The 27618-nt window shown below is 37.7% G+C and overlaps 1 protein-coding gene across 4 annotated transcripts in view; it reads right to left on the bottom strand.

The window, feature by feature from the left end:
• The window catches only part of WASF1 (WASP family member 1), a 63764-nt gene that overhangs the window by 12238 nt on the left and 23908 nt on the right, over positions 1-27618 (bottom strand). For 3 of the 4 annotated variants that reach the window (XM_087913172.1, XM_087913197.1, XM_087913187.1), the window contains exons 2-4: positions 9082-9240; positions 3895-4029; positions 342-495 (exon numbers count right to left, since the gene is read on the bottom strand). In XM_087913172.1, the coding sequence (XP_087769298.1) occupies positions 342-495; positions 3895-4029; positions 9082-9214 (422 nt within the window). In that variant the 5' untranslated portion in view covers positions 9215-9240. Of the gene's footprint in view, positions 1-341; positions 496-3894; positions 4030-9081; positions 9241-10368; positions 10462-27618 lie in introns of those variants that run through there. The other variant, XM_087913180.1, reaches the window with a different exon arrangement.

The following is a 27618-nucleotide window of genomic DNA, read 5'->3' as shown; positions in this document are numbered from 1 at the left end:
CACAAAGAACTGGGGGGAGTCCCCTAGACATTGGCAGTACAGGATTAGCTAGGACAGGAATAAATATAAATCATTTGCCTATGTATTATAAAAGAATATAATCATGATGAACAATCAAACAAATATATGGCAGGTAATCTGGATAGTCAATTATGTAGTCTTAAAATTATCAGTTGCTCTAATAATATGTGAAATTTAAGTTGCATAGAATTAGTTGTGAGACTTTTGATGAAAAAGAATTGGGATCTCAAATGAAATCCTTGAATTCAGTTACAGATTTTTGAAAATTATTATCCAAGTAAATAATAAATACATAGGGTATAGATTTTTGAAATGATAACCTGTAAGGAGTAAGGATGTTGAGTGGTGGTGGCTGTTCACAGGTATCATAAGTCTCCTGCAAAGGGATTGGAAGACTCTTGCGGTCAAAGAGCTGTTGATCTTGAGTTGTGGAACTTCGGAAAGCTTTTCTCATTGTTATATCTTGCAGTGAAACTAGAGAAAAGATAATTATTTACATAGTTAGTGTGTTATTAATCTCTATATTCAGTATTGAAGCATTGAAATAGCCACATACTTTGGAAGCTATGCCAGCTATGCTAAGTCTTAAAGTTGCCAAATTTGGGGACCCCTCCTTTAGGTAGATCTGTCTCCTTTAATGGTTCAAGGAAAAGAATGTTAAGCTCACAACAATATGCTTTTCAGAGCAATGCTTTGAATGCTTCTACATAGTCAACTACAATGACAATTATAACTCTGTAAAGTGGAAGAAAAAAGCCAGTCTGGTGTAAGGCATTATACTAGAAATCAGCACAAAGCTACCTTGGGCCAGTCACTGTCTTCTCAGCCCTAGGAAGGAGGCAAACGCAAACCATTACTGAAAACCCTTGCCAAGAAAACTGTAAAAACTTGTCCATGCTCTCTGAGAATTGGACAAGATTGAACAGGAAAAAAAAAGTGGAGGATTCTGTGCTCAATATACCTAGCAGAAGTAAGGCAATGATAATTCTGAAATTAGAACTAAAATTGCTATGACAAAAGTATGTGAGCAATGTGAAATTGGAAATTAACAGCTTAACAATGATAGAATAAGCTGCTACGGATTCTTTGAATGTGGTTCTGAATTGGCTGAGTAGCTGTCACTACTTTATTATTTTTATGCAACATGTTGTTAAAGTTTAACATATAATTTAGACTACTGGCATCAATGATTTTTCCCAAATTGTTTCCTCAAAGCTGATCAGAATTGATTCTTTATAATGGCGTACATTTTTCTAATGGAAGAAATCTTCCAAATGAATAATTAACTACATGCAACAAAAGAATAATATAATGGGAAAAAGCATATATGCGTTACAAGGTAATTTATCAATCATGCTCTTGTTTCTTGGATGTGGCTTACATCTAATATTGACTATAAATTCAGGTAGTTAACAAAACTGAACATACATTTCTGTTGCCCATAATTTATTTAATTGAAATTAATGAGTAATGTGTGCATTAATCTATAACTGCATGTTTCATGGAACGGAATTAAACTGATCAATTTTTGTGAAAGCAATTTTGTGGTGGACACTTGGATTTAACTGATGGGAACTAATAAACGGGGGTTCTATAAACTAGTGTCCCCTAAGCAGACCATATAGGTATGTCAGAAGTTATAGTTCAACATATTCAAAAGAATATCATAGTGGAAATGCTATGATAGCTGGTAGGATTAAATATTTCTAATGCTTTCCATCTCTGAATTTATTGATTCTAAAACTCTTAATTGAGAAAGTCCATACATTTCTAAGAGAGAAGATGAATTAAAATGGTCCTGGTTTTGAATGAAGTTATGTAAGTTTGGTATTGGAAATCTTGGCACATTAATACTGAAAAATACTGTAAGTGGTTTTTTTGTAATTAAAATGATTGCAATTATAATTAAAATGATAAGAGTAATCATGCTAATTTGTTTCATTTTTTTCAACCTTTTTTCCATGTTCAGGATGGATAAAATTTATAAAACTCAGGGGAAAATTTCCTTAAATTCTTTCTTTTTTTATGAAATAGCTGAAATTTCACTGGTATGCTTTTGAGTAACCAGATCAGTGATTTCAGATAAACCAAAGCAAAAATTTTAAAAACACATTTGCAGAAACTACCTTAAAGTGTTTAAATATCTGGAGTATTAAGCTCTACCGATTAACTTTCAATTCCAAGTTCCCATAGTTTCCTGCTGCAATTATGCCAATAGCTTAATCTAAGTATGATTTATGCCTCCTACACTTTTTTGAAAAATAGAGTAAAATAATTTTTAAAACATTATTTTAAAATATATAAATATATAAAATATAACATAAAATTATTTTATATTTTAATATCCTGTCTTTCCTCTGCAATCGCCAAATAACATCTATGGGCATCTATCTCCAAATTTTCTCTCCATAGTAACACTTTAAAGGGGCTGCTTTGTGCTTTTTTATTTTTAGCTTTTGCCATGCAAAACTAGCCTCATAGGGTCCAGAAACATGGCACAAAGGGGTTTTGGCATTTTGTGGCTCCTTTAAGCTGCTTTGTGCATTTTTTTTGTTTTTTTGGCTGCTCAAAGCCCCATACTGGTAACCAGAGTGGGTAAATTTCAGCAGCAGGAGCAAGAATATGGTAGCAAAGGTGAGATGAGACAGCAGAGCAGGGATCTCAAAGTGCAGGGTGGTGAAGGCTATTGGGACTGGGCTGGGGTAAGATGACACACTTACTTGGGCTTAGAGCTGGGAGGGACAGACCTCAAAATGGCTTGGATTTGGGTGAATATTCACTTACTTACCTGTGATTCTCAATTAATGAACACAAGGGGGTGCCAAGTTTTCCATTTTAAGTCAGTGCAGTTGTGTGATTTTTGCTTTATGACCATACCAATTTTTGGTAGCACTCCCAATCCCAATTGTAAGGTGACTCCCTATATTCAAGCAGCTCCTACATTACTACTACTACTACTACTTCTCCTCCTCTGCCTTTCAGAAAGTCTATCATTTCAACAAGACTACATTCTTTCAAAGTGTCATAGTTTTTCATAAACTTTGTCACTGGTTCTTCATTACCACAATTCACTAGTATATTATTAGTATATTACTCACTAATACCACTGACTTATGATTTTCTATTGCATTACAATTACTGCTATCTTTATATTGTGCTTTGTCCTGAAGGAGCCCAGAGCAGTATACAGAGGATCTATCTACCTTTCTATTGATAAGCTTCAAAAATGTAACAAAACTGTTTTTTCCAGGAATAGGGCCACAGTGGCTATCAAGTCAAAGCTGATCCCAGGGTTTCCTAAATACCACTACCAGTTCAAGGATTATATCCAAGTCATGAACATAATTTTATGGAACAAATATATTCATATTCAACTAGTTTTGTGAAACTAGTTTTTTAGTTTTGTGAAACTAGTTTTATGAAACAGAGAACCACCACTTATATTTTTGGATCAAATTTCAGTTTCTTCATCTTCATCTAATCAATTAACAACCTGATGAGTTTTTACAAATCAGTATTTGTTAGCCCTGTGCAAGACTCTCAGCTATGGCATGTATCAGTATGGCAACTGCTTTATGGCAAATTTCACTTGAAATCTGCTCTCAAACACAGCTAACTGAAATTTGATCTCTCAGAACACAGATTATTCAGTGGGATACCGAAAACAGCGTATACATGTTCTCAATCATGTATTTTATGTTCTCAATGGCATATTTTAAAGGCTGTTTATACTGGTTTGCTTTAGATTTATAGTGCAACATCTGCTAACTAGAAATAATAGATAAAAATGTCTTCAGGACCAATATTTTCAAATGATAACCACATCTGGTACAAACCATAAAGTAACACATCTACTATTCTTGTAAAACTCACGCTCTTCTTCCTTTGGATCAAGTTGTGTAACACTGACAGATAAACGATCCACACGTTCTTGTAAGGAATTCACTCGGAAAGAAAAACTATGTGCCTCATTGAAAAGTTCTCCAAAGATATCTTCTGCATATTTACCTGCAAAAGGAAGTTTTTTTTAAAAAAAAATAGGGCTAACAATATGAACATGCTTCAAAGGACTTGGATCGTTGTATCATACTTCCATTTTAAATATACATCATATAATAAAAATAAAAGCTTAAAAAATAAAGATATTAATGATATCTATATTGGTTTATTGCATTGAAAGCAACAGTTTTGTGGCACTTAAAGCTAACATTCAGGAGAAATTTCAATAAGTATTTTTATTGGAGTCCTGTATATAGTTACACATGAAATGCCCATTAATAGCAGCTTTCTCCAGTCCTTAAGAGCTTGTATCCTCATGGTCCAAGAAATATCCTATTTTTCTCAATAATTATCCCAGGTGTTTTTTCAGGTGTAACAGTTAAGCATCTGGTGTTTCTTTTCCCTATTGGTCAGAGCTCTAGGTGTTTAGAATTTGAAACCTGCATAACTGCTATGCATTATGAATGAAAATCTGTAGAAATGTTATAAATGAAATAAAATGGATTCCAAAATTATTTTGATCAAGAGAAAGAATGGAATGTTCATGGTAAGATTAATGCAACTAGAAGTGTAAGAATATTACCACAATAATAAAATAGCACTGAAGTATAGTGGTTACTTATTCATAATTTCATACACATATGTAAAACCTTCCCACAAATACTGAACATCTAGCAGCCTTAAATATAATTATTTTGACTAATCAGTTAAGTATTTTACTGAAGATTCAAACAGAATTGCTAAATATTTGAAAACCTGTTATAGCTTCTTCTATTAGGAATGCACAAATATTATTTCTTTTTTTAATTATTGGCCCTTATATTTGGTTCTTTGTGTTCAACCTTTTCCTGGTAGAATCACTTTGTTGATAAAAAGTTATTTAATGATTTAGTTGGGGAAAAAAAGAAAGATGCAAGAGTATATTTCAAAATCTTAATTTTAAGGGGAATTTTAATTTATTTACCTGAGAAAAACCTTTGAACTATTGCAGATTTAACACATATAACATATGCATATGAATGCACGTGCGTGCACACATACATACACGCACACACACACACACGCACACGCAGAGATATTTTTAAAGCCACTATATTTGGGTTAAAAACTTGTAATTCTTGTCTACTTTCAAATTCTCAATAATCAATATTTTATTTTATATATATATAATATTATATATATATATATATATATATATATGGTACTTATCACTAGTAGCCTCATAATACTGTTTCAAGAAATATTCACACTTTTCACTTGAAGAGTGCCTAGAGAGGTAGTACTCATTATTAGAACTACTACCTTGTCTTTTACCATGCAAAATGACCTACAGATAGAATAAATAATAGATAGAATAACTCAGGAGGCAACTATGGTTTCTGGACCATGTATAGGACAATCCACTTAAGAGTAGTTGAATCTGGAATTTGATATCTTCTCAGGATACTTGAAACTTCAACAAATAATGTAGTCATGAGGCTCAAGATGATTATGTTAAAAATTCAATGAATAATCCATGTGGTGATATATTTGTTTCACACATGCTGGTCCTTGTTTTAGTTTCCGTAGAGAAAGACTTGGATTAAATTTACAAATGCTGCTTAGAATCATACTTAGTGACATTTAGAAACCTACACAAATTGGCAGAAAATGTTCAAAAATATTAATTCAACAGCAAAAGTGAAGAATGTTCTATTCAAGTTTTGCGTAACACCATGCCCATTGGTCTCAACACCAGCAACAACAAAAACACTCTGTGTGCTTAAATTAGTGCAGGTCTCTTCACTAAAAAACAGCCCCACCCAGCAGTATTTTCCAAAATGCTATCAGGCTATAAGATTTTTCCTGCAGAGTCCAGCATCACTGTAAGCATAGATTTTTCTAACTGTACAGATATTATGCATGTATAAAATATTCTAAGCTCAGAATATCTATTTCAGATGTTTTGGGCTCAGAATAAAATGCTTTTTCTGCCTAAACCTCAACAGATTCCCTGGCACAAGACTGGAAATCCAAAGGAAAAACAAATGAAATAGAAAGCTTATCCAAGCTAATAATAAACGTAATATCCACACAGCACTAACTTCATTTAAGGACAACTATGGGATTCCTTTTATTTCCCCTTTTCTCCTTCATTTACAAATTATTTTTCCATTGACTTGCTGAATAGAACCATGGCTCAGTATCAGATTATCATGAAGATCCGTTAACAAAGTAGGAAAGAGAGAGAGAGAGAAGGAGAGGGAGGGAGAGAGAGAAGCTAGATGAGCCTGATTTTTTTTCGGGAGGCAGGCAGGAAAGCTACTATTTTCTCCAATTTGGGTGCATCAAGCCATCAGTGATATGATCAATCTTAAATAACTTGCAGTGTTAAGGAGCATGCTAGCTAAGATAATCAACAGAGAAAATACAGGCTAACTAAAAGATGGAGAAAAATTTTAAAAATGCACTTGATCCTAAAATGTCATTAAGGCAAGTACCAGGAAAACATTCTTTCAAGATTACACAGCCAAAATACAAAATTTTGAAAGCCCTTTATTCAGTAAACTTCTATTATAACTTAAATAGTAAAAGAGCCTTAGAAAGGTATCTAATAGCAATGTAATAGAGGGAGGATGCTTTACTTTTGAAGAGCTTACAAATCATAACCAATGTTCAGAATTTAGCGAGGGAGACCATGTGATACAGGTTTTTTAATATAGTACAACTAGACATCCCTTGATCCAATGGCTCATCCTTTCAATGATATTTCTTTACTAATACAGAGAAACTTCTTTGGCACCAAAAGATATTAGTTGGAAGATGCAGTTGAACCGACTTATGTTCTTCCTGAACTTGCTTACAATAGATTTATCATTGTTATCTAAATTTGAGTGTTTATTAGATAAAGGTTGCAGACTGCTTATCCTGATCTTTCCCTTCATACAGCAGAAATCGGCAGTTTCTCCAAGAATAGAAAGGCATGATAAATGGGGGAGATTTTGGCCATGACACCAACATTAGCAGAAATATTATATTGTGCAAGGCAAGTATTTTGCCGCCTTCTTTCTCTGTTGAGGAAAAATAGGATACAGATAGGTGTGCACATATGTGTGCCAGAAGGGCCATATAAGGCAATACAAACTTGTTCTTTGCCTGGTCTCTGTTTGTTTCCCAACTGTTTTGAAAGAAACACAGATTCAACCACAACTGAAAAAACATACATTGATCAAAAATTATAATTGTAATTATTAGTCAGTTGCTAAGAATCTTCTTCCTGGGAAGTTGTCTAAGCATGAATAATTTCCATTTTAAATTAATATTTAGTGAGATTAATTTACTACACTTATTACAGTCTCTTTCAAGTCTAGATTTGAAATTAAAAATACTTCGATTTTCTGATGGGTGGAATATGATGGGAGAAATATTCTAGGAGAATGCAACAATTATGAACCTATTAATTATGTTTTATATGCACACACACATACACAAAATATGTATATATATATATAGGCATAGATACACACACACAATGTATGTATGTATATGTATGTATGTGTGTGTGTGTGTGTGTGATAATTATATATATATATATATATATATATATATATATATATTATATATATATATATATATATGTGTGTATGTACTGTGTGTGTGTGTATGTGTGTATATATGTGTGTATATATGTGTGTATATATCAGTTGTGTGTGTGTGTCAAATATATATATATATATATATGTGAATATATAGAAAATATATATATATATATATATATATATATATTTTTATATATTATTCAGCTTTGTTCGGGAATTTTCCCAGGTCATGATAGTTGTGCTTTTAAAACTGTAGCAACGTTTCGGCAGAATCTCATCTGCCATCATCAGGCTCATGTATTGGATCTGTCTTCATCATGTGTGTGTCAGGTTTTTGCAGCTGTTTCTGTTTTAAATTTGGTGCTAGCCTCATGCTTTGTTAGAATGGTGTTTTTTTCATCCTGATTGGTTGGGAGCCTTGGTCTGTGTTTATTGGTCTTGGAGTTTGCTATGTTCTGCTTGATTGATGTTTCTAATATCTTCTGTCTGTTTTGTAGCGTTGTTTTTTTTTGTCTTGATTAGCTGGCAACATTGTGTTTTGTGTATTGGGGGCTTTTTGTTCCATGTGTAGTTCTTTGATCATTTCTTCCATTCACCTGAAGCCAAGCCGCGCTGAAAGCCCCCAAAACAAAGCACGAGGTTAGCACCAAATTTAAAACAGAAATGGCTGCAAAAGCCTGACTCACACAATGAAGACGAACCCAATACATGAGCCTGATGATGGCAGATGAGATTCTGCCAAAACATCGCTACAACTTTAAAAGCACAACTAGAAAGATGTGGGAAAATACCCGAACAAAGCTGAATACCATACATATACATACTCATGAAAACATAAGAAAACATCTCTTCTGTCTCTGTCTCTCCCTCTCTGTCTCTCTCTCTCTGTACGTGTGTGTGTGTGTGTGTATTTGTTTTCGTAGATTTTCATGGGTATAGGTATGTAGGTCTAAGTGTGTTCAGGTCTTTTCCCGTGTAAGATTAGGAGTATCTTGGCGACGTTTCGGTGAGGTCCCACTCGCCATCCTCAGGCTGGTGCTTTCGGCTTCGTGCCAGTGCAAGCAGTGCAAGCAATATGTATACACACACACACACACACACACACACACACACACACGCATCATGCATGCATATGATGTGTATACATCATATATATACACATATGTATCTTGGCCAAGATACTCTCAATCTTACACAGGAAAAGACCCGAACACGCCAAAACCTGCATACCTACATCCATGAAAATCTACGAAAACAAACACATATGTATATGTATACATGTATTATGTGTATTCTCATACACAAAATATACATAAAGGAAGTTACACATAGCACGTTTTGTTAAATACACAGGGGATGGGAGAATAATATTTAAAAAAAAATTAAAAATGAACATAATGAAATGGGATTCAGGTTAAAGCCACACAGATTTGTCATATGAAATTTACCTTTAAAATAAATTCTTAATAAATGAAATACTTACTTAGGCTGCTTAATTGTCTTATAATATTTGCCAAGGAAATATTAGTAACACATTCCAGTTCATTCTTGATGCCTCGTGGTAGAGCTGTATGGCAAAGATATCTAGGGTCTATGTTTCTTTTTACCAGAGGCATTCTGAAATATCAAGCAGCTATCAATCCTGTGAAGAAACAGAAGAACAAATTAAAATATAATTCAGTGTTTCAGTGTTGTTTATTTCCAAATAAGTTGTACAAAGGATGACAAACATTTGAAAATAAAATTAAGGCACCTGTGAAAAGCAGGGTTGTCAGATGCAAAATAGGACATCTTGGTTAGTGCTCATATGATAATTTCCTCATAGAACTATTGAAACCATAGAAATTATAGAAACTATAGAAATCTTGTGCTATTCTGCACTGAGCCTCTTTACTATTCATTCATTGTTTGTGAAGCTGGGAGTGCTTATATTTTATAGTTCTACCAATTGTGCCAGATGATATAAATCAATTTTTCCAAATTTGGATTTCTCTAACTGCCTGCATTATGGCATCTTAACTAATCATGTGGGATGACGGAAGATATAGTCTAAAACTTATGGAATGATCTAAGCTGAGAAATGTAAATGCATTCTACAATCATGTGTTAAAAATGATGGGGAAAGTAAGTACTTGATTTTAAGGGAATATAAAATAAGATATAGCAAATATACAATAATCTGAAAAATAAAGTACACCCCTTTGAGATTTATGGTTTTTATATGTCAGGATATAGTAAAAATCATCTGGTCTTTAGCAGTTTTTAAAAGTAGGTACAATCTCAGATGAACAACAATACATGTTATACCATGTCATCATTTATTTTACCAAAAGAAAGGCAAAATGGAGAAACCATGTATGAAACTAGTATACCAGTTGTTCCATGAAGATATGACAATGATAATAGATTACAAAGAAATTCTGTAAAATTCCTATTTTGGTCCAGTTTTTCCAAGCACAAGGTACATCAGTCAGTTGTGAAAGGGCAGAAGTGAAACTTAAGTTTCATAATTAATATCTGTTTATTTTGAATGAGTTTAAATCTCTAGGTTCATCAAATTCCATCATAGGATACTAAAGGAAATAAATCATGGTCTAATAGAATCATTATTAATTATATTTTTTAAAATTATGAAAAAGGTAAAGTAGCAGATAATCTGAGGAGGAGTGTTTTCCTTCATTCTGAGAAACTAAAATTTAATCAATCTGACATCAACTTCTGAGCAAATTTTAGAGCAAATCCTAAAGAGACTGGGCGTTGGTATAATTACCTGAGAACACCCTTTCTATCTATGCTGCAAGAGAGTCCAGGAATGGAATGGGTTAAGCTCCTCCTTCTGACATCATAGAGCTGAGTCTGCCACTATAAAAAGCCAGCCTCTGGCAGGCCTGCCCATCTTTTAGGCGAGGATACTTGACAGACGTAATGTGTCTCTGGAAGATAAAGAAGAAAATAATTTCACCCCTCCCCAACCATCATAACCAGATGTATAGGGTAGGGTTGGACTCTCTTGCAGCATAGATAGAAAGGGTGTTCTCAGGTAATTATACCAATGCCCGTTCTCCTATACACTGCTTCGACGGTTCAGGAATAGGACATACCAAAGCCTGCATGTCCATGGGAGGGCCAACGTCTGGTCCAGTCACTCCGACTGAGGAACCACCTGTTGAAGCACTCTCTGACCAAACAATGCCTGGGCTGAAGCAAATGAATCCAGGAGATAATGCCGTACAAATGGCAAAGGCGAAGCCCAGGTAGCCATTCTGCAGATCTCCTCTAGTGACGCCTGAGTAGACCAGGCGACTGAAGTAGGTGCAGTCCTAGTGGAGTGGGCCGTGACGTGTCTGGGAACTGGCATGGACAAAGTTTGGTATGCCTTGGATATAAAAGCTCTAATCCACCTACCAATTGTCAATGCAGTCACCCTGTTCCCCAGGGTAGAGGGATGGAATGACACAAACATGGCTTCAGATTTTCGAAAGGCCACCATCCATTTGATGTAAATCCGAAGGGCCCGCCTCACATCCAATGTATGCCACCTGTGTTCCAATTCGTGTTGTGGTCTGGGGCAAAAGTCTAGCAACACAACATCTTGCGCCCAGTGAAGCCATGTGTTTATCTTAGGGACAAACGTGGGGTCTAACCTAAGAACTACCCTGCTCTGATGGAAAAGACACAGGTCCTGTCGTACCGAGAGTGCTGCTAATTCCGACACTCTCTTGCCCGAGGTAAAAGCCACTAAAAATTGTGCCCTGAGGGACAATATTTGTAGAGATACAGATCTGAGGGGCTCAAAAGGGGGCCTCGTTAGAGCTTGTAACACTTTAGGTAAATCCCAAATGGGAAGCCTATGTACAACAGGGGGATGAAGGTTGTATGCCCCCATTAGGAATCTGTGCACCAAAGGGTGATGAGAAGCATATCCCTCCCAGGATAGAACAGGGAAGAGAGCTTGAATGGTGTCAATTACCTTTTCAGGAAAGTTGGAAGCCTTCATAGATTGCTGCTCAAGCGCCAAATGGTTAAGCTGAACCACTGGGGGTTTGGGTGAAGTAATGACCCCTGATGCAGGGAGATCTTGGATGTTGGAATCTTCCATGGCTGGGCCACAGACAGGTTCACCAAATCTCCAAACCAGAGTCTCCTGGGCCACTGGGGTGCCAGGAGAACTAGCTCTGCCTTTTCCTCCAACAACTTCTGAATTACAACCGGAATAATTGGAAGAGGAGGAAAGGTGTAGAGGAGATCCAGAGGTCAGGCACTCCAAAGTGCATTGGTCCCCTCTGCTCCCTGGGTCAGAAACCTGGTGAAGAACCTGCCCAATTGAGCATTCTGGGGGGGGTGTCTACGGTTGGAGGATCAAATCGGCATAACAAGTCCTGAAACAGAGAGGGGTATAGACTCCACTCTGACTGGTCTACTGTGGACCAACTCAACCAGTTGGCCTGGACATTGTCGACTCCCGATATATGGTCCACCCTGATTGAAAGGAGGTGTCTCTCCACCCACCTCCCCAGGTGCTCTGCCTTTCTCATCAAGGCCCTGGACCTGCCCCCCCCCTTGCCTGTTGACATGGGCCTTTGCGGCCACATTGTCCATCATGACTAACACATGGTGAGCAGCCACCCTGTTCCGGAAGTGTTTCAGGGCTAAGAAAATAGACCTGAGTTCCAGCCAATTTATATGGGGCATGTCCTTTCTGACTGTGACCAACACTCCTGGGCTAGTTCCCCCTCCAGATGGGCTCCCCAGCCATGGAGACCGGCATCTGTGATGAGCCAGATCCTGTCTGGCTCCTTGAAGGGAAGACCCCTCTCTAGAGCCTGAGACTGCCATCATGCAAAGGAGCGAAGGACCTGAGAAGGAACCTATACCCTTATGATAGAATGGCTGGTTCCTGAGCATTGAAAGGGGAGCAAGAACTATTGGAGTTCCCGGGAATGGAGACGGGCCCACAGGATGATCCCAATGCAGGAGATTATCTTTCCCAGGATCTGGGACAGTAGAGACAACAGGACAGTGCTCTGACACTGAATCTGACTGACACCACTGTGAAGGGTCTCCCCTCGGTCTGGGGAGAGGAACACCTCGCAAAGTGATGTATCTATAACCACCCCGAGGTGAAGCAACCTGGTCATCGGGGAAAGGTGATTTTTCCTTAGGTTGATCAAGAACCCGTGGTCTCTTAGGCTCTGCAATGTGATCTGAAGGTCGCAATGGGCCGAGTGGGTCGACTATGATTGGATGAGTATGTCGTCCAGGTAGCACTGGACCTTCACTGGTATGGTGTGAAGCAAAGCTTCCAAAGCTGCCAGGACTTTCATGAAGACTCTTGGGGCCGGCAAGAGACCAAAGGGTAAAGCTTGATAATGGAAATGGTTGTTCTGATAACAAAAATGGAGAAACTGGCGATGATGAGGCCAGATAGGAATGTGGAGATAAGCCTCCATGAGGTCTATGGAGGAGAGGAGGTCATGAGATGTTGGATTGCCGATTCTGTAAGGGCCCATTTAGATCAGTCCCTGGAGGTGGGGCAGCAAACAAACCATCATGGAGGTGGGGAGAAAAACTCCAGTTGGAGGCCCGACCTGACCATCTCAAGAACCCAGGCATCCAATGTAGACTCCTCCCATCTGGAGGCAAAAAAAGCCAAACGGCCTCCGATGGGGTGGGGAGATGAGGCACCCATTTCGAGCGTTTGAATGAACCTCCCCCTCAAAAGGGCTGTTTAGTGGGGGGCTGTTGCTGCCTGCTGGAAGCTTCAGGACACTGTTCTTGGCAAGCAGGAAAGGACCTCTGACCTCTAGAGAACCAAGAGCTGGTTTCGGGTCTGAAAGACGAGGGGCAAAAGTATGGCCTGGGGCAATACTCGGACCTTTTCCCTGCTGAAGAGAGGACCTTCCTCTTGTCCTTGGTCTCTGTCAAGTATGGTTCAAGGATGTCGCCAAATAGCTTATTGCCCATGCATGGAGCCGATGCCAACTTCCATGTACGGTGGGAGTCGGATTGCCAGTTGTGTAGCCAAAGTAGCTGCCTGGCTGCCACTGAAGAAGCCATGGCTCTGGAAGCGAACTTGGCTGAGCTCAGAGTGGTGTCTGCCGTAAACTCTGCCACCGCAATTATCTTATTGAGATCTTGATGTGCTTCAATTCGGAGTCTCTCCTGAAGCTGGTGAAAACAGCGTAGTGAAGATCTTGTAAAAAACAAGGCTGCCATTGATGCTCTAATTGTCCAAGCTGCTGCCTGATGAATGAGCTTGAGGGTTTGCTCAAACCATTTGTCCTCTGCCTTGAGCACATCCTCTGGTTCGGTGGGGGTACCTGAGGAAGAAACAATGCCACCACCGAAGTATCCACCAAAGGTACCAGCTGGGCATTGGCCAGGGACAGGCCCACTTTATAGAATTGTCTGTCATGAGCAGACAGGCAAGGCCCCGCCCCTGGAGAGGTGCACTGTTCCTTCACTAGATCAAGGAAAATCAGTGGGGAGGGGAGGACCTCCATTTGCACCACTGGCTTGGAGAACAATGAATCAGTGTGGCCAAATGTGGTAACCTATGGTTCTGGGGCCACCTCCTCAGGGCTTAGCTGTACAGTAACCAAAGCCTTGTGTAACAGAGGCTTGAATAAGAAAGGCCTGAAAACCCCTGCTGAGTGGGGTGATCAACTCTAAAGTCCTCTTCCTCAGACATATTGGGGTCTATGAGTTCTCCTTTCCTCTTCCTCAGAATGAGTAGAGCAACTATGGTCAGAGGCCTTGGAATAGTCTTCCTCTTTTTCCTCCCCACACTCCGAATGGGACGGCTGGAAACAGAGTGTCTGGGAACACCCTTCTGAGAGTAGGGGACCCCTTGGGGAAAACCCTGATGTAACAAGTCATGCCTTCCCCTTGTGGGTGAAGGAATTGTTTAAATTCTTCTGCTAGGCCCTGCCTTATAGCTACAAAGACCATTTCCCTAAAGTTCTCGGGCCTATTCTCCTCAGGACGTAGGCTCACAGTTGTGGGGGTGTAGGATGCTTCATGCCTAGGCCTATTCCCCCCTTGAGCCCCCTGACCACCAAGGAAGGAAGGGCCAGGCCCCCAGGTAGCCTGTCTAGAGAAAGGCCCTGATCTGCTTAGGTCCTGGGGAAATGGTTCTTCCTCCACTCTCTCTGGGGACCAAGCTAACAGGTGACTGCGAGCAGATTCACCCCACTTGGAAGAAACTGCTGGGCTAATGTGCACCTCTCCAGAATGAGAAGCATGTTGAATCTGAGCCTGCATCTGAGCCTTTTGCAAATTGTTCCTTAAGTGCCACAGCCTCTCTGTTAGCAGAAAGGCCTCTTTGTCTTTTCTTTTTCCTCAAAAGGGCTTGGGAGTCTTGGCAGTCTTCCAGTCCTTTAGGGCCAGGTTGCGGGACTTCCCTCTCCATCTGGCTAACAGAGCAGACACCAAGGCTGCTCTGAGCTTCCCCCATGTAGGTGCTTCCCATTGCCTAGTCCAGGTGAGTCAGGGTGAGGCCTTGGGGAGGCACTTTCCCCCAAAACAAAATAGCTGCCCAGCAACTCTAAAATGGCCACCCACCAGGTGGGGTGGCCCTGAGACGGCCTAGCCACCACCCTCACTCCTTAGGCTCTTACCAGGCCCCGAGCTATCGGGAACAGCTGAGAAGCAGCAGGAACGAAGCTCTGGAGTCAACTTGGCCAGCGGCATCAACAACAAGGTTGTGATCAGTGGGGCTGCATGGTAGGTTCCTTTGAACGTTCCCTGGGTCCGCAGTCCTTGCGCTGCAGGGCCAGGAGAGCGGATCCCCACTCTCCTGGAGACAGAGCTCTACCAGATCCCCAGGAGCTGGATTTTAAATTTATTGCTGTCTCTCTGAGTTCAAACCTTTCCTTTAGCTGTTTAAAAACACTTCTTCCAGAGACTATGCTCTCAGACAAGAAGCTGAGCCAAAAGATGGGCAGGCCAGCCAGAGGCTGGCTTTTTATAGTGGCAGACTCAGGTCTATGATGTCAGAAGGAGGAGCTTAACCCATTCCATTCCTGGACTCTCAAAGCAGCGTATGGGAGAATGACCTTATAAACAATGTCTTTTAAACTTTTTTTCTCGCAGGACCACTTTCTACTTGTATAAACTTTTGGAAGACCCCAAAAGAACGTTTGTTTGCATTGGTTATACTTATCAACATTCATCATATTAAAATTTAAAATTGACACATTGCTACTGCTTGTCACAATTGTTTAATGGGATTTTAATACCGTATGACTCTATTATTTTCAATAGAGGTTGGCAAATAATTTAGATTTTACATACAGTTGTGATGGTCTTGAATTACCTGGGGATGTTAGACACTTTTAAAAACAGTTTTATAAACATGCTTTATTTTCCAGAAGTCACCAGAGATTTATAAAGAGCAAATGTTGCTAGATTAACATTTTGTTTATTTAATTTCTTTAGTAAAGGGAGCCAATGTGATGTAATGGTTAGAATGACAAACTACTATCTGGGAGACAAGATTCAAGTGTATCCTCAGCCATGGAAATGGAAATTCACTGGAAGACTTTCAGCCAATCACTCTCTCAGATCAGCATATCTCATAGAGTATTATTATAAACAATAAAAAGGGAGATCCTGGAATAGTAATTAACTGCAAACTGAATATGAACTAGCATAAAACAGGCACGTACAATTTTAGGTAGTATCAATCGAAATATAATTTTAAAATCATGGAAATAACCTTCCCATTTTATTCTGTTTTGGTAATACTATTATGGAGCACTATAGTTTAAGAGGATTCAGTCAATGTAAGTGAGGATGAACAGGAGACAAGAAACTAAATGCTACGAAGAGAGACTGAATGTTTAGCATTCAGGAGAGAAAAATTGAGGGAGAATGAAATAACATCCTTCAAATAATTGGAAATATATCATGCTGAAGGTTAAGAGCTGTTTTTCATTATTCTACATTGTAAAACATGAAATAGTGGATTTAGCTATCATGGAGACAAATTCTAGCTGGGGAAAAAAAACCTTTTCAACATGAAAGAAATTGGCAATAAAACTACCTATCTAGAGAAATGGTGGGCTTCTCTTCATTGAAACAAATGGAGGCTAGATGTCAGAAATGCTTTAATTTGGATTTCTGAACAGAGCAATGCTTTGGACTTAATAGTTTAAATGGCATGTTTTACATGCTAGTTCTAAACTAGCAATTTCTTAAATAAAAAAAGTGAAAAATACAGAAAATAATTTTCCCATCATATGGTTGCTCAGAGATAGCAACGAATATATGGAAAGAAATGATAAATCAGTGGCAGAAAACCTGCTGTAAAAACAGACATTTTAGATTTATCGCATAGCTTCCCCACTGAAAAGTATTAGATAACGCACAATGATAAATGTAGATAGCAATTCATCATGGTTATTTGCAAATATACTAACACTAACTCAATGCATGCATGAGAAGCTCGTGAATGGTATCATGACTATAAATTCTCATCTCTACTAACAGATTAAGAATTTGAAATCAAGCTGAAGTTGATTTGATGGTCTTTTAATAAAATATGTGGCATTATATACCCCACACACATATTTGTGTGTATGTGTGTATGTGACATTCTATACTAGAGAACTGGAAAATACAGTTTAATAGCAGTTTTTAGAAGGGATTTAAATACTTGGACACTCAAGATTTGACATCTGATTTAGGTGTAAATAATGGTTAATGATTAAATATGTAGAAGGAGAAGTGTAATCCTATCTATAAATAAATTTCCTATTCTCGGGACTATGAAAATAGCCCCTCATTGGACATCATGCTATCATTATTTTAGCCTCATCCAGCCCATCACAGCATCCAGATATCCTAGAACCTCAGACTCTCCTGAATCACCTGATAATTGCACCTAGAGTGCCCATAGACATTAAATAGCACTGAGGACAAGAAAGAAGTTATTTTTAAAAATTCACTCACTAATGTTAATTGTCTCTGCCAGTAGTACAGGAAGTACTGTAGAAATGTGGCCCAAATGTCAACTCATAAAACATTTTGTATACACGTTTTATAGTTGACAACAGAAAGAAGGGGGGTGGGGAGTTCAGGCAATAGTGTGGAATTGAAAGTACATTCCATTCATATTTTCTTCAAAGACTGATTAGATGGCTGACGCTTCTGCCATGATTGATGACTCTTGGCTATGGACGTTTTTCATTGGATGATACACCCAGAAGGGTGGGGGGGAAAGCAGGATCAAGGGTGACAGTGAATTACGTATCTCAGAGTTGGCTAGCCAGGTTAGTGCCAGACGTAGTTTGGGGAGTGTGGCTCAAGGCTCATGATTTAATTGGAGTAACTGCCGGAACCCTGACACTAAACTTTAATTCTCAGAGGCAATCTGTGATATGATACTATGGTCAATGAAACCAAAAACAGCTAAGAGGTCAAGTAAATGTAGCAGAGCTGCATATCCATTATTCTTCTCCCAAGAAAAGTCACAGCAAAGGCCTGAATAAAGAGGTTGACAATATTGTTTCACGCTGAAAAGCAGATCTCTACCTATATGGAAATAGGTCTAGAAAAACAATACTGCCACCACAATTTTCAATATCTCCTGCAAACTGGGCTATCAGCCACTGGTTTCTGAGCAGAGAACAATTTTTTTCAGGATGGACTACATGACCATCAGAGTTGAATTTCATAAATTATTCAATATCTTCAACATTCAACTGGGGAAACCAAATCTATTTACTATTTGCCTGAAATCCTCTTTTTTCCACTCCAGTATTGACTTGCAAAACTAATGCAAAGTGTAGGTGCATGACCTGCAAAGCCAACACAGCACACAAGATTGATTAAAGAGGATATGAAAGTTTTATGCCTGTAATTTACCAGAACAGGTATATTTGATAAGAAATGTCTACAGTAATACATATACAAACATTCTCAGAGTATAAATATAATTTTTAAAAATCTACAATCTCCTGTTTCAGAACATCTTGCTTTTTAATTCAAAACTATTTCATACTGCAATTTTAAATTATATTTACAATGTTAGTTTCAAATTGTAGAATTTATATTTTCTTTAAGCAACTATAAAAACACAGCAAAATACATTGCAATTCGTTATTCACAGAGCTGAGCGTTTATTAATCTTTATAGGCATCACCAATCCCCATGATGCTATAAAACATGCTAGCCTCTGCACAAATGAATTAGAATTCAAAATAATTCTTTTTTAACAAAAAATCTATTTTTCTAAAGGCTGCTGAGAGGAAACTAGTGATGACTAGAACTTCTTTTAAAACTCCAAAGAATAATAATTTCTTTGGTGACTCAAAAATCTCTCTGTATGTATGTATGTTGTGTGCCCCTGACTGCTGTTCGGATAAAGCCCGGCAATTTTTTCAAAAATAGTTTGTCCTTGTCTGTTTCCTAGGACTAAGAATGACTGGTTCAAAGTCATCCAACTGGCTTTATGTCTAAAGATGGACTAGAACGCACAAACTCTGGTTTCTAGCCTGGTGCCTTTATCTACTACACCATACTAGTTCCCAATTCCAAAATTCATGCTACCATGTATGCAGAATGAATGGCTATGTTCAAAATAAATAATGAAATGAGGGAAAATAAGATTGCACAGCTCTTGGCATTAGCCTGCTGTGGCATTTAAATGGAAAACTAGAAGCTAATGAAATAATCAATGGCATCAGATACTTAAAATAGAATGAGTGATATCATGAAGGTATTATACGCTTTCCAATTATTCCAAGAATGATTCATAATACTACTTCAGACTTATTTAATAAATCAATATAAAATGGTATAATTTACTATATTAAAGCTTTTCAGCCATTTTTTCCCTTTCTTATTTATACAAAGCCAGAAGTGGTTAATCTCTCATTATATCACAAGAAAGCAGCTGCTCTGAAATTAGAATTATATTTCTTTATTCCTGCTTTGCCTGTAGTTAATTTAATAAGCCAAATATTTTTAAATCTGACAACTATCACTTTATGTAATGATTGTGAATAATAAAATATTGATAAAATATCATCTTTTGACCATTTTCCAATGAAAGGTTATATGGCTTTAAAAAGCATTAAATGGCTTCATATGGCATCTGTTAGTACAAAAAAATCAGAAAATATTTAGATTTCCTTGTTTTAGTTGTAGTAATGTGGTATGCAGAATAATTTATAGCCATTATGCTTGTCATCACATGCAAATATGTGCCTGCATATTTTCCAAGAAAAAACATCTGAAGATGGTTATATGCACCCAAATAAACAAAGAATAGTGATGTAGTTGACATTTTTAATTTAAATAAAATCAAAGTGACAGAATTGCTGCTGTTTTTTACAACTCTGTCATCTGTTATTTTATTTCCTGAACAACTGTAAAAGCATGCCATAACTGAATAAAGCATGGATATTGTATTATTCCTCAGCAAGTTGGGAGTATTTGGGATGAATCCACCCATATATCCATCTTGGTGAGTACTAGGTATTCTTCAGTAAGCAAAGAATGTTATGGACAGGTGGAATTTTTTTAAAGAACTGCTCATTCATTTTGGTGTGTAACTTTTGTTTATGATATTAACTCCATTATCGTAATCATAGACTAAGAAATAGCATTAAGGCATTTTTTTTCAAAATAATCCAAAATATGTTATAATACTTGAGGTCTCAGCTGTAATTTCATACACATTTAAATGGAAATGAGAAGTATTAAACTCAGCATAGAGGGACACACAATTACAAAGGAAAATCTTTTTAAATGTATCTAATATGTAAAATGAAGACTAATTTAAACATGTTATAATAGCCGTATCTATTAATCAATAAGCAATCCTATTTTATAAATTAGAAATATAAACAGTTTCCACTAAGTTAATCAGTCTATTCTTTTGTGTTCTTTTGAAACAATTCTACCTAATCCTGTAATTTTCTACTATTATTTGCAAAATGCATGCCAGACTTCTTTTTCCATAGTAGTTCTTTTCAGTTGGATTGAATGGAAAGTTGATTTAAACTTCAACTTGGGACTCAGAATACATTTATAAACCAAAATGAAATTAAGAGACTGCATGCTCCTTATAGAACAGGTGTGTCAAACTTGCGTCCTCATGGCGGCGTCACGTGACATATGGGGACTTTTCCCCCCTTTGCTAAACTGGGCAGGGGGCGGGGCCAGCACATGGAGTATTTGGCTCGTGGGCAGTGACTTTGACACCCCTGCTATAGAACTCAGTAAGGGATGGGAGAGAAGGAAGGAAAAAAAAACCTTCACAATTTGAGAATATAAAGACATTACTATTTATGCACTGTGGGGATGTTTTCTTTTTTGGGTGGTGGTTTTAAAATCCTGGGAAACTTTTACCATGATTTTAAAACTACTTCAAGCTTACAGTACTGACCCTATAACATGATTGCAACTCAATAGCTATACAGTCAATAGCATCTCTTCAGTAATAACTGTTTTAGCACTTCCACATAGCAAATTGCATTTGGAGAGTCAATGATCACCATGTGCCTATTGCCTATTTGTTGAAATAACAGGTACTTGGATTTCTTGGAATACAGGCAGCCAGTTTTGTTGTACATACTAGTAGTTGGGTTCTATGGATTTGGGGAATCTATATTTAGTTATTCTGCAGAAGTTTCACCTATGCTTTTATATATTAAGTTTTTTATAAACTACTGGGAGTCACTTACATCAAGAAAAAAAAGAACAAACAAAACCACAGCAATGCATAACCCACATCTGAACTATCCAACTAAGCTAGAGCTTATTTATTTATCAGTAGCTGCTGGTGAAAAATAACAAAAGTAAAGCAAAGTTGGTTCTCTATGAGAAATATTCAGCACAACTCCCCCAACAAGAGAAGAATATAAAGCCACCATAGCATTACCAGACAATTTTACAGCTTCTTTTCGGAATCTATATTCAGGGTGGATTTCAATTTTTAATTAATAAAGAATTTAATAGATAATTAGTACTTAAAAGTTCAAAAACAGCAATTGCATAGGAATTAAAATGCAGCAATATGCATTTATCAAACAACAAAATGCACTAATACCTCAAGTCCATCTTTAGCTATTCATCAAAAGCCAATCTCCAAATGTGTAATTTGGATGCAAAGTTGATTAAAGATATTTTTTTAAAAAAATCTAAATTTTAGGCTAACAAAAAGAAACCTTTAAAATAAAAGGATTATGTGCTTTCAAAAGAAACTCTAGAGCAGGGGTGTCAAACTCAAGGCCCGCGGGCTGAATCTGGCCCATGGAGTGCTTAGATCTGGCATGCAGGGCCACCCTGGAAACAGCGAAGGACCGGCACGCAGTGCCTTGGCCCTGCCTAGTCCAACCGGGAACTGATCTACAATCTGGTGGTGGTTGGCAGAGTGCTGTAGGAGGCCATCACAGCTGAAAACAGAACTCAGGAGGGCCACATGCGCCCACCCCCCGCAAACTCCATTTTCACTAGCAGCATGCTGGGGGAGGCTATCGCAAGCTCCATTTTTGCTGGCAGCATGCTGGGGGAGGCCGCCACAAGCTCTGTTTTTGCTGGCAAAGTGCTAGCAAAACAAACTACTAGCAAAAATTGTATTTGATCACAAGGCAAGGTTTCCTCTTTTGCATTTGAGCATCCAAGAAGGGACAGGAAAGGAGAAAGGGAAAGAGGAAAGACAGAGAAAAAGAAAGGAAGATGGGAAGAGAGCAAGGAAAGAAAAAGAAGGAAAGGGGGAAGAAAGAAAGGAAAATGAAGAGGGAGGGAAGGAAGGAAGATTATAATGAAAGGGAGGGAGGGAGGGTCTGAGGGAAATCCTGCCTTAGCACTTGGCTACCAGCAGCTCTGCTGCCCTTTCAGCATCCTCTTGTCTCCTCCTCCATCCCATCCTATTGCTAAGGATGCTTTGATTACAAAGCCAGGTCTACTCTTATGCCTTCCTGCACGCACCATGAGCAACCTGGCCAAGGAGAGTGAGCACAACAGCAGAAACCTCAAGGAGGTAAATGCAGCCAGGCAACTCCTCAGGGAAGTGGGGATGGGCTGTGAGGTCCTGGTGTCCTGGGAGTTTGAGGGCCAGGCTGAGCACTTGCCTCCTGCTGCCTAGGCCTCTGGACAGCCTACACTGCCATCTGGGGGTCCTTCGCATGGCCTGAGAGGGACAGCGAGGCTCCTCTGGAGGACAAGGGTTTGGCCCTCTCCCTAGTCTCGCCTTTGTCTGCTGGATACAATGGATTCCCCCAGGTCCGCCCAGGCCACCAAAGGCACCCACATGAATGATATTGAACTGGCCATGCCCAGCCTGGCCATGCCCACCCAGCCCCCCATAGTCAAACACAACCCTGAGTTTGACACCTCTGCACATATATCACTCCAAAGCTGCATCTACTTTTTGGAGAATCAGAGACATCAAAAGCACATCTATGCTTTGCACAAAAGGGGAGTAATTCTTTTACAGATATTTAGTAACTGTTATTACTTTTCAACAAAATATTTATGAAAGGTGTCAACTAAAAAAATACTTCTTTGGTCTTTTTTTGTTGCCAGCAGAAAGGGAGTGGGGAATGCTTTAGATAATTGCTAGGCAGCCAAAGCTGTTGGCGCACAAGATTATTAGTGGAGAGCATCATTGATGACTCTTGGCTATGGATGTGTCTCATTGGAGAATATACATCCAGGGGGTGGTGGGATGACCAGGGTCAAGGGTGAAACGAATGATGTGTCTTAAAATCGGCTGCACCCAGATAATGCTGACATGATCACTCCTAATAAATAAATAAAAACTTACTCTGAGAGATGCGGCTAGAGACTTATGATTTGAATGGGGGTGTATTGTTGGAGCCTTGACAAAAGGCCTCCCACTTTAAATGGATTTTATTTTTCAAGTTTAATTTTTATTTAAATTAATCTAATTTTGCTTCCAAACCATTTCATTTTCTTGGATTAGGAGACACTGAAGATAGGTAATTTGACATATTTAAGTTACCATTAATTAATTTATAAGAAAGAAGCAGATTTTAATGACATAATTAAAGAAATAAACAAAGAATAAACAACAGAGCTTTTTAAAAAAATCATTAAATTGTGAGAAATTCTAGAAATGTTCTAAAATTGCACAATAAATGGCAAGAATGTCCTGTGTTAAATTCAGATTACATAATAAATCTGTTCACTTGTGTAAAAACTGGATTACTAAATTAATCCAAGATAGCTACATGCCGAATTAAAGTAAAACAACAGCAGAGATTTGTGACATAGATTAAAAGATTTAAACTTTTTTTTGTATAAAATAAATCCTGGGCCATGAAATGTAAACTCATGCTGAAAGATGGTCCTGTATTTGCAAAGAACAGATAAAAAAAGCAAAAACAGCAAATTTGAACCTTTTATCTAAACCGCAGGAAATTCATGATGCAGTGGTATTGAGTTCTAGCATAGATATTTGCTGAGATGCTATTTGTTTTCATGTTTGTGTTCATAATATACCTGACTGATTGTATAACATGAGTGATTATTATTTTTTAGAACGTGACAAGTATTAAAGTACAAAAGTATAAATCACTTCCCTCCTGTTATTAAATTTCCCTGCAGTAATACTGTAGCCTAAAAAATCAAGAAGCTGTTGTCAAACATGCATATGTTGTCATGTTTTGATTTCTTACAATTAAAGCATTTATATTAGATGGCATTAGCTGTCATGATTATATCCCTTCTCTTCTATACTATCTTGAAATCTCCTATGTACTCTCAAAGTGCTCAGGTTCTCTGCTAACTTTAATCTTTCAATTTTAGAGTAGAAAAGAGAACTGGCTCACTTTTAGTTTTTTTCTCACCTAAAACTTTCCTTTACATACTGTATACAGACACAATTTTAAAAATGTAATACAGATGCACCTAACTTCTTGTGCCACGTTCTTCTTATGCAGATTAAAATGTCCCTCAATAATAGTAGGTCATCAGACAGCACCTCCAAACATGTTATGCTAAAATAAATGGATGGTCTGGATCCACCAAGGAAAACCCTGTGTTAGAACCAAAGCTCTGGCTGCTGCTACTGGTATGAATATTGGAACGTCCCAGTCACTTCTGTTCTGGGTTCAGTCCGGACTCACTCCCTTGCCCTGGGCACATGTATATATCCTTATTATGGACAATGCTTTCATCTGTCATTGGATCATGCAAGCTAACAAGCATAAATCCTTGTGTACCTGAAAACTTCAGTTAATATAGGATTTGCAACATATGCTGCCAAGGTCCAATCACCAGAGTCCTTCCGCCCCCACCCCTGAATTCATTCAGGGCTTGAATTCATTTGGAATTAAAGATAGAACTTGGCTCAATGTAACATAACTCAATCATGTTTTATTCTGTCATCAACACAAACCCTTGAATTATATACAAAATGTTTTGCAGTCAAGCCATTCTGCTTACCCCAGGTAAGCAGAATGGCTTGACTGCAAAACATTTTGTATATACAATTCAAGGGTTTGTGTTGATGACAGAATAAAAGACATGTCGGACAGATGTAGGAAGGGCTATTTCACAATTTAAAATATCCACAAATTAATGCCAGACTGAGACCTCCCTACTGAACAGCAGAGAAGACAAAATTCACATATATGCTGCTTATATATTTGGGCTCAATCAACTGTACATCTGAAAAATATTTTAAAAGCAGCAAATAAGATACTTTAGGATTTACTTTAAAATGGCCAGCTTATACAGTTTTTACATTTTCTAATTTGTAGGTAAGCTTTTTAATATTTTGTACAAAAAAATTGTAGCCTTTTTCTAATATTAATGGATGTCATGATTATAAGTTTGCATGTGAAAAGCAGTGGAAATTAATTACACAGTTGTCAAGTGCATTTCTTGCAATATATTACCTATATTCACAAATTTATTGTTTACAGAAATTTATATCGCCATAGACCAGGAGCCTTCAAACTTGACAGCTTTAAGACTTGTGGGCTTCAACTCCCAGAATTCCTCTTCCAGTCATGTTAGCTCAGGAATTGAAGTCCCAAGTCTTAAACTTGCCAAGTTTGAAGACCCTTGCCATAGACTGTACAGTATTTGAAGTAATTAATTAATTGTGGAGTGACAAAGCTTCAGAAGTAAGTGCTGTGTCAAAGGTCTGTATAAATGCATTTTTCAATGTAAATAATATGAAAATCATGTATTTGATGAAGAGAGAAGCTCCACATAAAACAGAATAATTCCCGAGCAATATAGCTTCAAGTTTAAATCCTAAGAGCCACAATTACACACTCTTGCATAAACGAAAAGTGTATAAAACATTGCTAAAACTTTGTACTGGGTATCTGTGCCTCCCTATACTGTTTATTGAAAGAACATTTATTTTAAAATTAAAGTATTATATAACACAGACAAACAAGCAAATAAGCTATAAAGAAGTCTGAAGCAAAACCAAAAATATTAGATAAGGATATGTAGGACATTATTTGACATACAGAGACTATTAAAGCATTATTATTAGTTGATGATTTGTTGGTTTTGGAGGATCCTTTAAAGGGAATTAAAGCATTAATGGGAAAATTAAAAGAATTTGATACATCAGCAGATTTTAAGATTAATAAACAGAATATGGTTAAGAAAAAAATATCAAAATAGAGGATCAAACAGAATTGATAAAAATGGGATTTAAGATTGAGGAAAAAAAGTCAAATATATGGGTATAAAGATGACAAATGCGAATTAGATATTATTTCAAAATAATTAGTTTGAGATATGGAATGCAGTTAAAAATAATTACAATTGTTATTATTGGGATAATTTTCATGATAAAAATGAATCCTTTGCCTAGAATGATTTTTTTCAGACTCTATTGATTTTACAACTGATTAACTCTTTAAAGAATAGTGGAAGGATATATCTATGTTTGTAGGGAAGGGAAAACACCATCTGTTAATTATAAGGTCTTACAATATGGAAAGAAAAGAGAAGGAATGGGTTTCCCAATTTAAAATTGTATTTGCAGCTTGCTGTTTGGTTTGGATGAAAGAGTGGGTGTTGCTGGGAAATAGAAGACTTCGAATTAAAAGGACATGACCTAAGATTCCGATGACATGGATAACTGTTGCACAATAAAGTCAAGGTTAATGCAAATTTTAAGTGTAGATTATGTAAGACATGCAATTGAGAATATGGAATAGATACAGAAATAAAGAAGAGAAATAACAGACAAACACAAATGGCTAACTTATCATGAAATACTAGAATTCTGTCAAAGGGAATTCAAACCAATATCAACTGAAGGCAGAAGGACATAGTTGTTAATAGTTTGCCTGCTTATAGGTTTAAGAAAAATTCAAAGAATCTTTATGAAGCTGAATATTGTAAGACTGACAATAAACAGAATTGAAATAGAATTGTATACAAATGATGTACATATGATTGCTAAAATGTGTAAACTTTACTGAAATCTGAAATGGAAGAATAAGTAAAACAATGCTTGATAAAATTGGTTACAATTTTTCATTGCACTATAAAGCTGGAACAATGGGAAATTATATGGTTAAAAGGATATATAGAAACATAGAAGTTTAAAAAAAATACTCATACAATGTTTACTTTACATACTTCTGAGTGGTGGCTAACCTTTTTGGGCTCCTGTGCCAAAAATTGTGTGCGCGCTTGCACGCTCGCGCTCGCATGCCAGCACCCGGAAGGCAATGCACACCCTCCATGCCCCCTACGCATGCGTGCACAATCCCCACCCACCGCACCCCTGCTGCCCCCTTACCTGCACTGCACCTCATAGTTGATTTTCAGTGGGTTTGAGGCCTTTTTCAGCCTCCCAGAGGCTTGAGGAAGGCTTCTGCAGGCCGAAAACTAGGTCTGTTTCATCACTTCCGGTATTTTGGAAATATAGGAAGTGACGAAACGGGGCTAGTTTTTGGCCTGCAGAAGCCTTCCTCAAGCCTTTGGGAGGCCTCAAACCCGCCGAAAATCAGCTGTGAGGTACACGCATGTGCAGTGAGGTAAGTTTGCCTGTAGCTCAGGTGCC

Source organism: Pseudonaja textilis, chromosome 1 (genome assembly GCF_049901715.1).
Source record: "Pseudonaja textilis isolate UNSWEBS1 chromosome 1, rPseTex1.2, whole genome shotgun sequence".
Classification (NCBI taxonomy): Eukaryota; Metazoa; Chordata; class Lepidosauria; order Squamata; family Elapidae; genus Pseudonaja; species Pseudonaja textilis.
The sequence above is the reverse complement of the archived record's forward strand: the minus strand, read 5'-3'. Positions and strand labels throughout refer to the sequence as shown.